The sequence below is a fragment of the Gobius niger genome, assembly GCF_951799975.1.
Source record: "Gobius niger genome assembly, chromosome: 14".
NCBI lineage: Eukaryota > Metazoa > Chordata > Actinopteri > Gobiiformes > Gobiidae > Gobius > Gobius niger.
Window position 1 is genome coordinate 931,827 of NC_136865.1, and position 14,033 is coordinate 945,859.

The following is a 14,033-nucleotide window of genomic DNA, read 5'->3' on the forward strand; positions in this document are numbered from 1 at the left end:
TTTTGGATTATACTGTTACAAAACATGCTCCTGATGAGTGGCGAGACACAAAAAAATGCTACTTTTTTGCTGTGGGTAATCAAAGTATAGACTTGGATGACGACCTAAAATGTCATAATTGGCTGCTTTAAGTCACCATCTCCCTGGTGACGGGATGGAGACATCTGTTTCCCAGTAAAGATACTACAAGTCAGGTCTTAGGAGAGGTGAGCCGCTCACAGAAAAGACATGTTTGTTTGTTCTTTTTTTTGGTGCCATTTTTCATCACTAAAAATATCTGTTATAAACTAAATGCTTGTCTTTTATTCTATTTACTACATTTGATATTGTGAGATTATGAGTGATTACAAAGAAATGTCCAACCCGTCACACAGTTCAGCTGTAGACCAGTGGTTCCCAACCCATTCCAAAAACTATGGGCACTACAAATGTGTAAAATAATGAATGCTAAAAATAATTTCAAACAAACTGCAATTGGAGTGTTTGATGCACCCGTGCTCCTTTCTTATAAACTACGACAATATTTTCGCTAAACTCAGGGAATCGAACTCAAGAGACAGTGGAATAAATATGGATAAATATTAGGGGTTCAGCTCTAACGGTTTGGGTCACGGTGCAGGACCCGTGGTTTGGTGCATCACGGTAGTGCACAATCAAAAAAATAATAAGTTGGTTTTGAACTGAAATAGCCTAATGATCGTTGTTAGACAGTATTTATAACCTTACAATAAAATTGGCAATGCTTTCCAAGCTGCTTTAGAATAAAATGTACCTCTGGGCTCACAATACGTGAAAGCAAAATAGAAAACAAATGGTCCAGCAGCAAAGTAAAAAAAAAGAAAAAAAACTACGCAGTGCAGGCCATGCGCTCGTTAAGTGGTAGTTTCATTTTCGCTTTTACTCACACGGAGGATAAATCACTCGGAGCAGCGCGTTTGATTAGAGGCTCGTGTTTGAGCAGGTTTTGGGCAATGTTTTGCGTGTACTTTTTTTCGGAGACAAAGCTTTGGAGACGGAATACGGTCAGCACCAACCACGCACAAACTCACTACTCTCGTCAGGCTTCCTGGTGTTCCCAAACGGTCTCCCATCCCAGTCCTAACCAGGCCCTTCCCTGCTTAGCTTCAAAGTCGGTATGGGAAATAAAAATGGCGGCGCCCAGGCGGCGGCCATTGAGATTGCGTTTTCTATAATAGATTGGGTGAAAAGTAGTGCAAGTGTTGCATTTTGATCAAGTCTCATTCATCCAAACTTAACCTAAAAATATTTAACCTTTTAAATATTTGGGGGTCTGTGTTGACAATCATATGAAATGGATCACTCTCAGAGACTACACAGAGCTAAAATGCAAAGAAATGAAAGTGAAAATAGAATATCCATCTTTAAAAAACATTTACGACAGATTAGCTCTTGACCAGTCAAGAAAAATCATCACAAATCCAGGCCACCTACTGAACGGGGAAGATTAGATTAGATTAGATTATATTATATTAGATTTAACTTTATTGTCCACCGAGGTGGAAATTTGTCTTTGGTTCAAATCACACATCGTCATAACAGACACGACAGACAGCATCAAAGACCATAAGTTAATAGTAAGAACAATTAAAGCAGTTGTGCTGCGTACTCCACTAGCACTTATTCAGCAGGTTTATTGCATTAGGCACAAATTAGCCCTTATACACCTTCTTTGTAGCTAAGGCACTCTGTCGCGGCGCCCAAAGGCATCAGACTAAACTCATCAGACAGAGGATGCTCTGAGTCACTGACAATAGATTTGGCTGCTCTACACAGAGATGTTTGATAAAGGACGTCCAGTGATTTTTGTCCACAGCCAATCACCTTTCCTTCATTTTTTATGATTCTTTGTAGCTTGTCTTTGTTTGCCACCGTGAGATACCCGAACCATGCGGTGATATTAAAAACAAGGACACTTTCAATCAGACTAACATAGAGCCGAATATGAGGTTCTCCCCCTGGCAGGCGGTTCAGGGCGCTTTTACATAAGAACAACATCGAAACTCACCGACATCGGTGAGTTTTTTGACCAAGTTGGGCATTACTTACTGCCAATAATGTCTTTTTATTCTAAGTTGTTTTTTAAATTATCTCTACATGCGTGTTGTGTTTTTGGCTGTACTTTCTGTACTGTTAGATGCACAGAACTGTCTGTGCTGTAGTATACTGTATGTATCCATGTTGTATGTAATGTTGTTGTATTCAGCAAGCAGCTGTGAGCCCGAGACACATTTCCCACAAGGGACAATAAAGTTTAATCTAATCTTAACCTCTTCGATTCTACATAGGTAATTCTGCATCAAACGGTAGCAAAAGGAAAACAACCCGTTCTCCTTCCATTTAAAATGATGAGTGCAGTATGTGTCAGTAAACTCCTAGCTATATTACAAAGTTGTGTACTCTTATGTACGTATGGGTCACTTTGCTTCATGCATTTGTTTAGCCGCTGAAGTTCAGTAAATTCAAGTCAGATTTTATTCAAAATTTGAACAACTTATAAAGAAGATAAATCTAAATTGAGCAGTAAGAACTACAGTCTGATGGGGACTGGGACTGAGTGACTCAACCTTTCCTCACTAGCACATGAAACTTCAATAATGACTGTGTGTCCTCCATAGGAGGCACATCCTGTGAAAAATGTACAGCCAGTTCTGGGCGGGAACAGACCCGTCTACCGTGACATGAGTGATAGTGAACAGTAAACAACAGAGTGAGGGTCACTGGTCATCCTCTGTGTACTGAATTGTGTGGTCTGCACAGGATATACCCAGTGTTAATGACCTCTGGCCATTGCTGCAGAGGAAGACCAGTGCAATTGTCAGCATAGAGGATGTAAAGTGGTCATGACTTCTGTGTATCTGTGTAACAATGCACCATGCCACGACGCACCACAGTGCTAAAATCTGACGATATGCATCGTACTAGCGCATAAGATCCAGTCTTGGTCATAATTTGCCTCAAAAGCTTTGTCGGACAAAAGCACAAGCAGAATATTGTCCAGGACCAGCCCAAATAAAGGCGTCAAACGCGCTGCTCTGCACGTGTTTTAGCTGATGTAGAAGCAAAACTAAAAAATGAACACTTAATGGCCAACACGTGACAGTGTGATGCTATTTATTTTATACTTTATACTTTTAACTTCTATTCTTCTATTTTGTTTTGCATTGTAAACAGCATTAAAACAAATAACCATTTTATTCTGATAAAGAACATTTAGGCTACTTTATTTCAACTTATTATTTGTATGATCACACTTGCACCGAACTTGGAGCGCTGCACAGTTCAGGATTATTTATTTTATTTCTCCCATGGGACACATTTGACTTGGAGGAAACATAAATACAAAGACATGAACACATTACAAAAGAGAACAGATATAAACAAAAAAAATAAAAAAAAGTAACACACACAGTGGCTCGGCTTAACACAATCACATTAGCACTGGTCCTCCACTGTGTAAATGAACACACTGGTCATAAACACTGGCCCTTTTTTGTGCATATTGCCATACTAGTAATTAACACTGACCTTCGTCTCTGCAGATGACCACACTGGTCATTTACACTGACCCTCCTCTCTACAGTTTTCCACGCATGTCATTAACACTGGTCCTCCCGTGTGCAGATTTCCACACTGGTCAATAACACTGACCCTCCTGTGTGTAGATTACCACACTGGTCATTAACACTGGCCCCCCTGTGTGCAGATTACCACACTGGCCATTAACCCTGGTCCTCCTCTCTGGAGATTACCCACTGGTCATTAACACTGGTCCCCCTGTGTGCAGATTACCACACTGGTCATAAACGCTGGTCCTCCTCTCTGCAGATTACCCACTGGTCATTAACACTGGTCCCCTTGTGTGCATATTACCACACTGGTCATTAACACTGGTCCCCCTGTGTGCAGATTACCACACTGGTCATTAACACTGGTCCCCCTGTGTGCAGATTACCACACTGGTCATTAACCCTGGTCCTCCTCTCTGCAGATTACCACACTGGTCATTAACCCTGGTCCTCCTGTGTGCAGATTACCACACTGGTCATTAACCCTGGTCCTCCTGTGTGCAGATTACCACACTGGTCATTAACACTGGTCCTCCTGTGTGCAGATTACCACACTGGTCATTAACACTGGTCCTCCTGTGTGCAGATTACCACAATGGTCATGAACACTGGTCCCCCTGTGTGCAGATTACCACACTGGTCATTAACACTGGTCCTCCTGTGTGCAGATTACCACACTGGTCATTAACCCAGGTCCTCCTCTCTGCAGATTACCACACTGGTCATTAACACTGGTCCCCCTGTGTGCAGATTACCACACTGGTCATTAACACTGGTCCTCCTGTGTGCAGATTACCACACTGGTCATTAACCCTGGTCCTCCTCTCTGCAGATTACCACACTGGTCATTAACCCTGGTCCTCCTCTCTGCAGATTACCACACTGGTCATTAACCCTGGTCCTCCTCTCTGCAGATTACCACAATGGTCATTAACCCTGGTCCTCCTCTCTGCAGATTACCACACTGGTCATTAACCCTGGTCCTCCTCTCTGCAGATTACCACACTGGTCATTAACCCTGGTCCTCCTCTCTGCAGATTACCACACTGGAATCAGAGTTGATGCAGTTGATGAAGCAGAATGGGCTGCAGATCAACAATAACAACAGCAACAGTACAGAGAGGCAGGCAGTCCAGAGCAGTGTGAGAGCACCATCTACAGGTCTGTTCCATGCACATTACTTTTTCTTTGAACGTCATGGCAATGGTAGTTTCCCTTCGTGATCTGAGGTTAAGCATTTAGACTTTCCAAGATTAAGATTAAGGATTAAACTCGGACTAAACTACATCTTGGTTTAAATGAGGACTGGCAAAAGACAGGGAAGTGTCCCAACTAACCTTTCTCATGGGCCTCTGGAGGTGTACTTAGATATTTTAGGGTGGCACCAGGATGAACAAGAACTCATCTACTCAACAAGTGAATTGACATTGGAACACTTTAATGTCAGTGTGCAACAAACTACATACATGCATAACGTATTCCTTTTCATGCACTTATTCATGGCCATTTTCCCACCATTGTTACAGTTTGGTACTTTGGTGATATTATAAGGACATTTCAATCAATCAAGTTGTTTTGGAAAACAAGTTCCCTCACAGGGCTGGATCAAACATTAAAACGGTGACAAAATAACCAATGTAATGTCCAAGCAAATGTAGTGTCCAGGCAAATATAACATCCAAACAGATCATAACAGATGACCTAAATAAGCAGTCAGCGGCAGATAGAAACATGCCCCAGGCGTCTCCTGTCCTCAGACCCTCCTACCCGACAAGGGGGACAAAAGGAGTTTAGTTTTGAAAACAGCCTTTCAAAAAAAGTCCTGCGACTGGACATTTTCACATTACAGCACGTTCATAGTAAACAGAGCGACTAATCCTCTACTCAACTCCAGACCTGAGCCTGACCACTCTCCCTTTGACCCCTGTGAACTCTAATCCTCCAAACACATCTGGTCTTATGCTGCGTTTACACATAGGCACGATGCGTCACGAATGACATTTTTTCGTCATTCGTGACGTTCGTAATATGACTTAACGCGTCTTAATGGGATTCTTAACAGAGCGCATCAGTTCGTGACATTCGTGATGTTCGTGGAGAAAGTTTTTGTCTGTCAAAAAATCTTCCACGAATGTCACGATTCACCCTCTGTTCGTGGAGTTCGCAGCGGAGCGCGTCCTTTCGTGATGCGTAGTGGCGCTTCGTAATTCAACGTGAGAGCATTTGTAGAGCAGAATCACTGTTTTTCACGCACAAAATTGATGTAAACACACGCTACACTGAAAAGTTTTCGGACCTGCAGCAGCAAAAGAAAAGTCACACAAACTCGGCCAGTCCGCGCTCCAGGCCCAGGACAGCAGCACCTGCCGCCGCCGCTCCTCAGGTGCTTTTCCTCCTCCTGCGGTCGTTCCTCCTGATGTTTAGGAGCCAGTTCCTGCCACCCCTATTGCCCCCCCGCTGGAGAACCCCACTGTTATATATTTGTCACGATTTCCCCCGCGTTTGTGGGGGAAAAGGGACAGTAAGAAGTGCGCCTTTCCCGCGGCCCCTGAATGCATCTCCCACGCTGCCTCGCACCAAAACAACAGCGCATGGTTCCAACAGCTACACCATGGAGAAGTTAAGGCTTACAACCTTAGACACGTAAAGCAAGCGGCGGTGGGCACGGGGCAGGTGAAGACAGGACTGTTTTTGTGGATTATAAAGTTTTTCCAGCTGGAGCTGAGGACTGACCAGACGAGTGAGAATCATGGATAAAGAGGTTTAAGAGCAGCAAGTTCGACGACGGATCCTCAGGAGATCGAGTGCACAGTGAGTGTAGGGTTTTTATGTTTATTCTGTGGAGCAAAGTCAGCCCAAATTGTGCGGCTGTTGCACGGACTTATCTGACATGAAGCGCGTGCGTTTGTTGATGCGTTTGCCCGTGTTACGCATTGACAGGAGCGGGGTTGAACAGGTGTGACTGTCCCATAGACTGAAAAACTATTGTTATTCTCCAGTATATGGACAGGCCTGAGCTGCTCTATTTGCTTTTTGTTTAACCCGATTTGGCGAGAGCCCAACGAGTCAGGGGCTGGAGGCGGAGCGAGACGTCCCTGCTCCGCCTCCAGCCCGGTGTGCGCGGAAGGCGATCTTGTCCACATTCGCCCAATTCTTGACAGATTTTTGACAGAACGCGACAATTCCCAATAACTCGCAGCAGCTCGCAATAGCGCGCAGCAGTGCGGGACGCATATTCGTGACCGTGCGTAATAATTCGTGCCATTAATCGTAACACGCAGTAACAGGTCGCAACAGTTCGTGGCGGCGCGTGAAACCTCTACCCCGAATCACTCACATTCGTGATCCTCGGCCACGGATGTGGATTCGTGGCATTCGTGACTTGTCGTCGTTATGTGTAAACGCAGCATTAAACTCTCATCCTGGACTTCCTCACATCTGGGTCTGTCACAGAATCCTGAGGCTGTGAGTCTGGACTCAGGACCTTCGGCAAACCCATGTCCGGTTGTTTGTAAACCAGTAAAAGTGCATCCTATACAGACGCCTTTCTTTAATCCTCCACATGGAAACTCTTGACTTTGTTTGTTTGTGTGAGTGCAGAGATGGAGGCGTCTCCCAGTAGGAAGTCCCACATAGGGCTCCGAGGCAGCATCAGCTCCACAGAAGGAGAGGTATGTATGTGCATTTTTCATGTGCACAATAAGACCATCATCATCTTCTTCATCAGCATCATCCTCACCATCATTTTAGTGCTAGTGTTTAAACACAGTCACAGTGGCGCAGCGGTTAGAGCTAGTGCTTCACAGCTTGAAGGTTTGAGTTCGATTCCCACCTGGACGGGGCCTTTCTGTGTGGGCGCCCCATGTCTGTGTGGGTGCCCCATGTCTGTGTAGGTTAGTGGTAAAAACATGTGCAATAGGTTAATCCTCCAGCCAGGTGTTTCTGACCATTAGCCTGGCTCCACATCATGGAGATGGGTCCCCGAGCGCCAGCCCATGCGGGCAGCTCACAGCTCCTACAGGTCGCCCAGCGACAAATTAGAGAACTCATTTCTCTACAGAGATGAATAAAATATAACTTAACTTGAGGAGAAGTCCATAGTATAGAGGTCTGTAGTTATGGAGATGTACAGAAACAGCATTTTCAAATCTTCCGACACCAGAACCTAGTTTATAAACGCCTCATGGTGTTTAAAGCCGTGCGCTCTCATGCACATCATCAGAACACAGCGGCTGACTCACACACATGCGAAGTATGAATTAAAGACCGAACAGGAGCACAAAGTCCTCATGTAAACTGCGCATAAGCATGTGACCCGCTGTCGGCCGTAAATAACCTCGAGCTCCTTGTGGGTGCTGGTCCACTGGTGTTCACCTCGCCCCGTATGAACACCCGACTCTCACATTTCATCAACGAGACGGGGAAACGTCCTACATGTCTGTCCTTTATCCTTTCCTCTCATTTTTAAAATCTTATGCTGACCTTATCTATATCGTAGATTCTACAATGTCAACACAGCAAGAAGGAAACATACAAACCACGTACTGAACTTGATCCTATTACATCACAGCAATATAAATACACTGATCACTGTTATTCATTTTATTTTAATTGAAATTAATTGTATAAATATGTCATTGACGTTAAGTAAGGAATAATAATTTATAAGTCCATTTTGACTGAGATAATAATGTTCCCACACAGTTCCAAACACTGATGTATTATTTTGCGTTTGTAACAGTTGAAGTGTTTGTGTTCAGGTATTGTCGGAGGGAGCGGGGAGTCCGGCCCACAGCCGCAGTGGACTGGTACGCAGCGGGATGTCCTGTGAAGCCAGGGGGCCGGGCAGTGCAGAGGGGTCTCCCAGGAGGACAGGGGGCCACCTAGAGGGTCAGAGACAGCACACATCACCCCTGCCCAGACCATTATTGTGTTTTCATATCCTAGAGTTCCCCCTTTAATGACTAATACCGCTTGGAATAGGTATTTCATTTTACAACTGAAAATGACACATGGGAGGGTAGAGAGAAAGTAACCCATCACAATCCAAGGAAAACAGCTCAGTCAGCAACTGTGACCTCTGCTGGCACCAAAAGACATGGCAGTCACTGTCGCCAAAGTTAGATGCATTTCGACACTTTCCGAAATGACCATCTTATGATTTAGGGCAGTAGAACCAAGTGTTTTGAGCTCTGAACGAGAAACTGCACTTTCCTGCCTTTCAGCTACAGACTCTGTAGGAGGAGATCTGACCTGCCATCGTCGATTCTCTGTTGACTCATGGCCAATAGTTTCTATTTTAAGGCTGTCTAAGTGGCAGCAGGTGGGGCCCAATGCTTCAGCTGAGAGCCACTTGTGTGTGTGAGTGGTAGTGTATTCGAAGATCCATCACTACTGATACTAGTCCAATGTTACTCCAACAAAACCCAAAAGGTATTCTGTCAACGTACTGCTTCATTTCAAGTCCTGACTAATACATTTGCAGCATCAAAAACATGAAGATCACCCAACGTCACCACGTGCACCTGTACACGACGAGGAAAAACCTTCTTCTGTGTTGTGAGTTGCACTGACAGTGAGCTGCACAGCGCCACCTACAGTGTAGGAGTGTGGATCATAAGGTTCTTAAATGTGCTGCCAACTTGACATTTTATCCTTCAGTGCTTTTATGGAAATGTAACAGAGTAGAAAGCATTATACTTTTCTTTTAATAACGTAGGAGTAAAAGTGCTATGTTCAAAACTCTACCTGAGTGAAGTACAGATCCTCAGTCCAAACCTCTCCTTCAGGACTGTACTGATCCACTCATGCAGACACAGGAATGATTGAATTGTGAATTTGGGCTCCTTGAGTGTGCGACTTCCATTTGAACGTGACTGTTTTTGTGGCAGGTTCTCCGAGCAGGTCCAGCCCCTCTCGAGGAGTGGAGGATCTCAGAGCTCTGAAGCCGGGGTGAGCCACCGCAAAACTGTCAACAGGTTCTTCAGTCACAGAGGTTGTTCAAGTCCTCATCTGTACTGGTTGTTCAGAGTAGGGGACGTTTCACCTTGTTGCTCTGTGGTGTTGGTACATTCTCTTGTGGAACTGTTTAATGTTCTTTGCTACAAACAGTGTAACTATAAATATGGTAATAATGATTTTTAAGAGCAACCATGAGAATAATGTCTGATGATAATACCATGAATGAGCTGAAAGAATAATTTTTAATCCACATCCACATAAAGACATAACCAGCTCAACTTTATTTGTGCTTCATGATCATCGAAATGTCAAATGATTTTTTTTTTTTTATATATATTTTTTATTATTTTTCTTTTAACTTCATTAGTTGTACATGGGAAATGATATTGGTTAAAACATAGAACAGATACAAAAAAGGAAGAGCAAACAAATGGAAAGAAGAAAAAAAAAAAAAACGAAATAATAAGAAATATGAAAGAAGAGAAAAAATAAATAAATCAAAAATAATACTAATAACGCAGTCACACACGTTCTCTCGCACACAGACAAAGGCTGATTCATGGGCTATGGATACGATTCGTTGTACATATGTATTAGAAAGATGAAGTTGGAGGTTGCAGAACACATTGTTTTAAGGCAGACAGATATGGATTCCACTGGACATAAAAAGCATTTAAGTTTCCGCGCAGGGTAAACGTAATTTTTTCAAGTTTTAGAAAAAAAAGAAAATCATGAACCCACTGTGTGTTGGTGGGTGGCAGGCGATCTTTCCATTTGAATAAAATAATTCGACGGGCCAAAAGTGAGATGAAGGCAATGGAGTCTGACTCAGCTTTAGACAAGCCTGGAATGTTAGAGGCACCAAATATGGCCAATAGGGGGCGTGGTTGTCATGACTTATCAATGTCAATGTATCAATGTATGTCAAATGATTTTTTGACTCTCATCCAGAAAAAAACGACTAGGAAACAGGTAAGGCCCAGGCTCCAGCTGTGAGAGTATGTGTTCTGTATGGGACTATATTAATGGGCACAGCAAAAATATGCTATTCTGTTCAAAAGGAAAGAAAGAAAGATCTCAAATTTAAACCTTTCCAGAAGATTGTATAAATATAAATATAAGATAAAAAAAATGTTATTATGACACATTTTCTTTTGGAAACAAGATATTTGAATTGCCTCTATTTGTGGCAACAAACTCTGAATTTGATGAAGCAAAGTTTACATTTCTGCTTACTTGTTTTTATGACAAGTAATAACGTAACGACATAATAACTGCCCATAAATGTATGGAGCACTCTGATGGTGCAAAAAACAAACTTTTGTAGGCAGTGTGTCCCAATGACACTGTGAAATTCTCATCAATCACACACAGGTTGTGTGTGTGTTTAGGTCCATGGAGCCGTCAGCAGAGGACAGCCCTGAGAAACTCAAGACCAAGGTAAACATTACAGACATATATGAACTGCAACATGTCACTGTATAAAACTATAAGAGTGTGTTTGTATTGGACAGACTGTGCTCACCTGGCCACACTTCTTCTCCTATTCATACTATGTGGTACTGCTTTTATATATACTATATATATATACTATATACGCTGAAAACTGCAATGATTGCAATAAATGATCATATACGAGATAAGACTAAAGCATACTAACATTTATGGGAGAGAGGTTGCGTTCATGTCAGATAGTAGTGCTCAGTGGGGGAGCAGCACCTGCCCACCTCCACCAGGGTCACCTTGAGCTGCTGGATGCAAGTTAAAAGTCGTGAACAGATGATCAACAACTGTCCGCACAACTCAAATATTTATTTATTTATTTTACCCTTCATCAGACATGAATACATTGGTATGCACACCTGTATTTGTGGTGTAACTAATTGAACAAGGCAGTCACATGACACGGAACCCAAAGGCAAGGCATGTTTACTTATAATGCATATTTCTGAAATCTGATTGATCCAAAAACAAAGCATCAGGGTACTATGTCAGTGAAATGTGAAGACCACAAATAGCATTAAAAAGATAGAACGTGGTCTCTTACTGTAACGCGGTTCACCTTTCGCAGCCGCACTTTTTCGCTGATTATTTTTAATACAATTGTGTGGACGCCATCCACGCATTGTGTTCTGCGTCCTGATTGGCTTTAGTCGAAGAGTGAGCCTCCTCTCGCTACAGAGAGGATCTCTGTCAGTGTCAGCGCAGCCACCAGTCACCAGAAACACAGGCCGGACATGAGCGGGTCCGACTCAGCAGGACTTCTCTGCACTTTTCTGTGGAAATAAACACGCGCCTTCTGAAGACTGAAACTGCTATGATTAAACCTGGGTCACAGCTGCTATTGTCTGTTTGAACAATCGCTCAGCAGAGACGAATGCAGCTCACGATGTTACCATTACCCCTGTTGTGCAATGCGACGTCTAAAAATCTGTGTGAACTAGAGTGCTGCATCCCGACCGAAGTCCAACGGGCTTGTTCAGACAGAAAGTTAGCAACCTGCAGAGAGGGAGAGGGGAAAGACACGTCTCGGCGAAACATCTGTGTCTTTGGGCTTAATATAAGTTTCAACACTATAGATGAATGATCACTGTCTGGATTCTGATCCACACTTGTCACGAACAGCTCTGTGGGGATGACAAGGCCCGGGTCGGGGACATGATGAAGGGAAACAGAGAGGTCCTGCAGACAAAGGTGTAGGCCATGAACGCTGAATGGCGCTGACCGTAGGGTGGGCCACAGATACAAGTGGGAGGGCACAGGCCCCCGAGGCTTATGAAGATATTGTGATTTTAATTGTGTCATCAATCTTCATCGAGTCCCTTAGGACTGAGTGTATCCAAGGTGAAGATCCAAAACACTGCTCATAGCAAGAGACCTCAGCCACTTGGTGAGGACTGGCTTCGATTGCAAACAGCTCACTCTCTACTAGCGCTAACAAGGGCTAATACTGTATTTCTTTCATGAGTTTGTGGATTCAATTCCAACAGGAAACAGACAAAAAACACAATGAACGATCAGGTTCAATGTTTGTGGATTTGATTCTAAGTGAGCGGTTTTGTCCATTAGAGTTTATGACAAATTCTAACATGAACGCAACCTAAAAGCTGAGTAAGATTAACATTTACATAATACACCGACAATATGGAATGGAATTTGAAATGAATGCTCATAATACTGTAAATGTTATCAGTTAATAAAATTAAAGATTCACAGCCGTGCAACCAAACAAATTAAACCTGATTGATGATGATGATGATGATGATGATGATGATGATGATGATGATGATGATGATGATGATGATGATGATGATGATGATGATGATGATGATGATGATGATGATGATGATGATGATGATGATGATGATTTAGACAATAATGTCTATTAATCAATAAATCAGTTGTTCTTAAACTTCTCACACTAAATACAACCAGACCAAGCTCAAAGCAGGTCTGGGTTAAATCAGAATTAGAGATCTGTCGAAACCAGAAACCTCGAACTTGAATCCATTACTAAAGCTCAACAGAAATGAAGTCTGAAGTCGAAAATATCAGATGGCTCTCAGTAGTACCTGAAGAATCACTAGTGGGACCTTGACCACAGTTTGAGAACCATTGGTTTGTGATCTAGATAATAATACCATGGTTATGATGTTTATGCTCAGGGGCCGTCCCTCAGTGATGACCTCAGTGCGAGCAGCAGCAGCTCGGTGGACATGGGCGGGACTAAAGTGGGCCCCTCCCCTTTGACCCTCTCTTCAGACGAGGTAAATACAGACAGAACAGGTTACACAACACAACCATTCGTTATCTCTGCAAACCTCCACAAACAGAAACTAAAACTGTATAACATGTTTCAAGGGATTTTCACCGTAATCATGATCACTGGTTCACTGGTTGATGACATTGTGCATATATACTTCCAGCCTGTGATAGTTTAACACTTGGTGTTGTTCTGTTGTGCTGCTCAGAGTCTGGACAGTATCGACGACGAGGTGAGGCTTTTTTATGTTGATGTTCTGCATGACACTCTGGGAGTAGCAGGTCATGTACTTCTCAGCTAATACAACTTTTTTGTAATAACCAGTGTTGGGAGGATTACTTTAAAAAGTAATGAAAAGTAACTGCGTTGGTAACTGAGTTACACTATGACAAAGTCATACTGAGTCACAAACAAATCTGCAAATCTGACCCAGAGCTCAGCCACTGACACAACAGCAAACACTACGGTAAAAGCTACAGCGACTGATCTGACATCTTTCAGCAATACAACAATGGCCAAACAGCACATATACTCATAATGATATCAGAACATATTCAGGCTATGATAGATGAAGCTCAGAGTAATAATAGGTGTGTTTGAGATGAGCCAGACGGACGCAGTTTCACAGCCGACTGCAGACTCTCGGTGCCGGTTAGACTTCTGTCCGACTTGCTCCAGAGGCTCTGACGTCACGGGCACGTGGGGCACGGAAAGATCTGAGA

At 43.2% G+C, this 14,033-nt stretch overlaps 1 protein-coding gene across 3 annotated transcripts in view; it reads left to right on the top strand.

The window, feature by feature from the left end:
* The window catches only part of ppp1r9a (protein phosphatase 1, regulatory subunit 9A), a 67,559-nt gene that overhangs the window by 49,780 nt on the left and 3,746 nt on the right, over nucleotides 1-14,033 (top strand). For 2 of the 3 annotated variants that reach the window (XM_079570535.1, XM_079570536.1), the window contains exons 11-17: nucleotides 4,625-4,748; nucleotides 7,188-7,258; nucleotides 8,348-8,477; nucleotides 9,479-9,539; nucleotides 10,940-10,988; nucleotides 13,214-13,315; nucleotides 13,520-13,543. In XM_079570535.1, the coding sequence (XP_079426661.1) occupies nucleotides 4,625-4,748; nucleotides 7,188-7,258; nucleotides 8,348-8,477; nucleotides 9,479-9,539; nucleotides 10,940-10,988; nucleotides 13,214-13,315; nucleotides 13,520-13,543 (561 nt within the window). The remainder of the gene's footprint in view (nucleotides 1-4,624; nucleotides 4,749-7,187; nucleotides 7,259-8,347; nucleotides 8,478-9,478; nucleotides 9,540-10,939; nucleotides 10,989-13,213; nucleotides 13,316-13,519; nucleotides 13,544-14,033) is intronic. The other variant, XM_079570537.1, reaches the window with a different exon arrangement.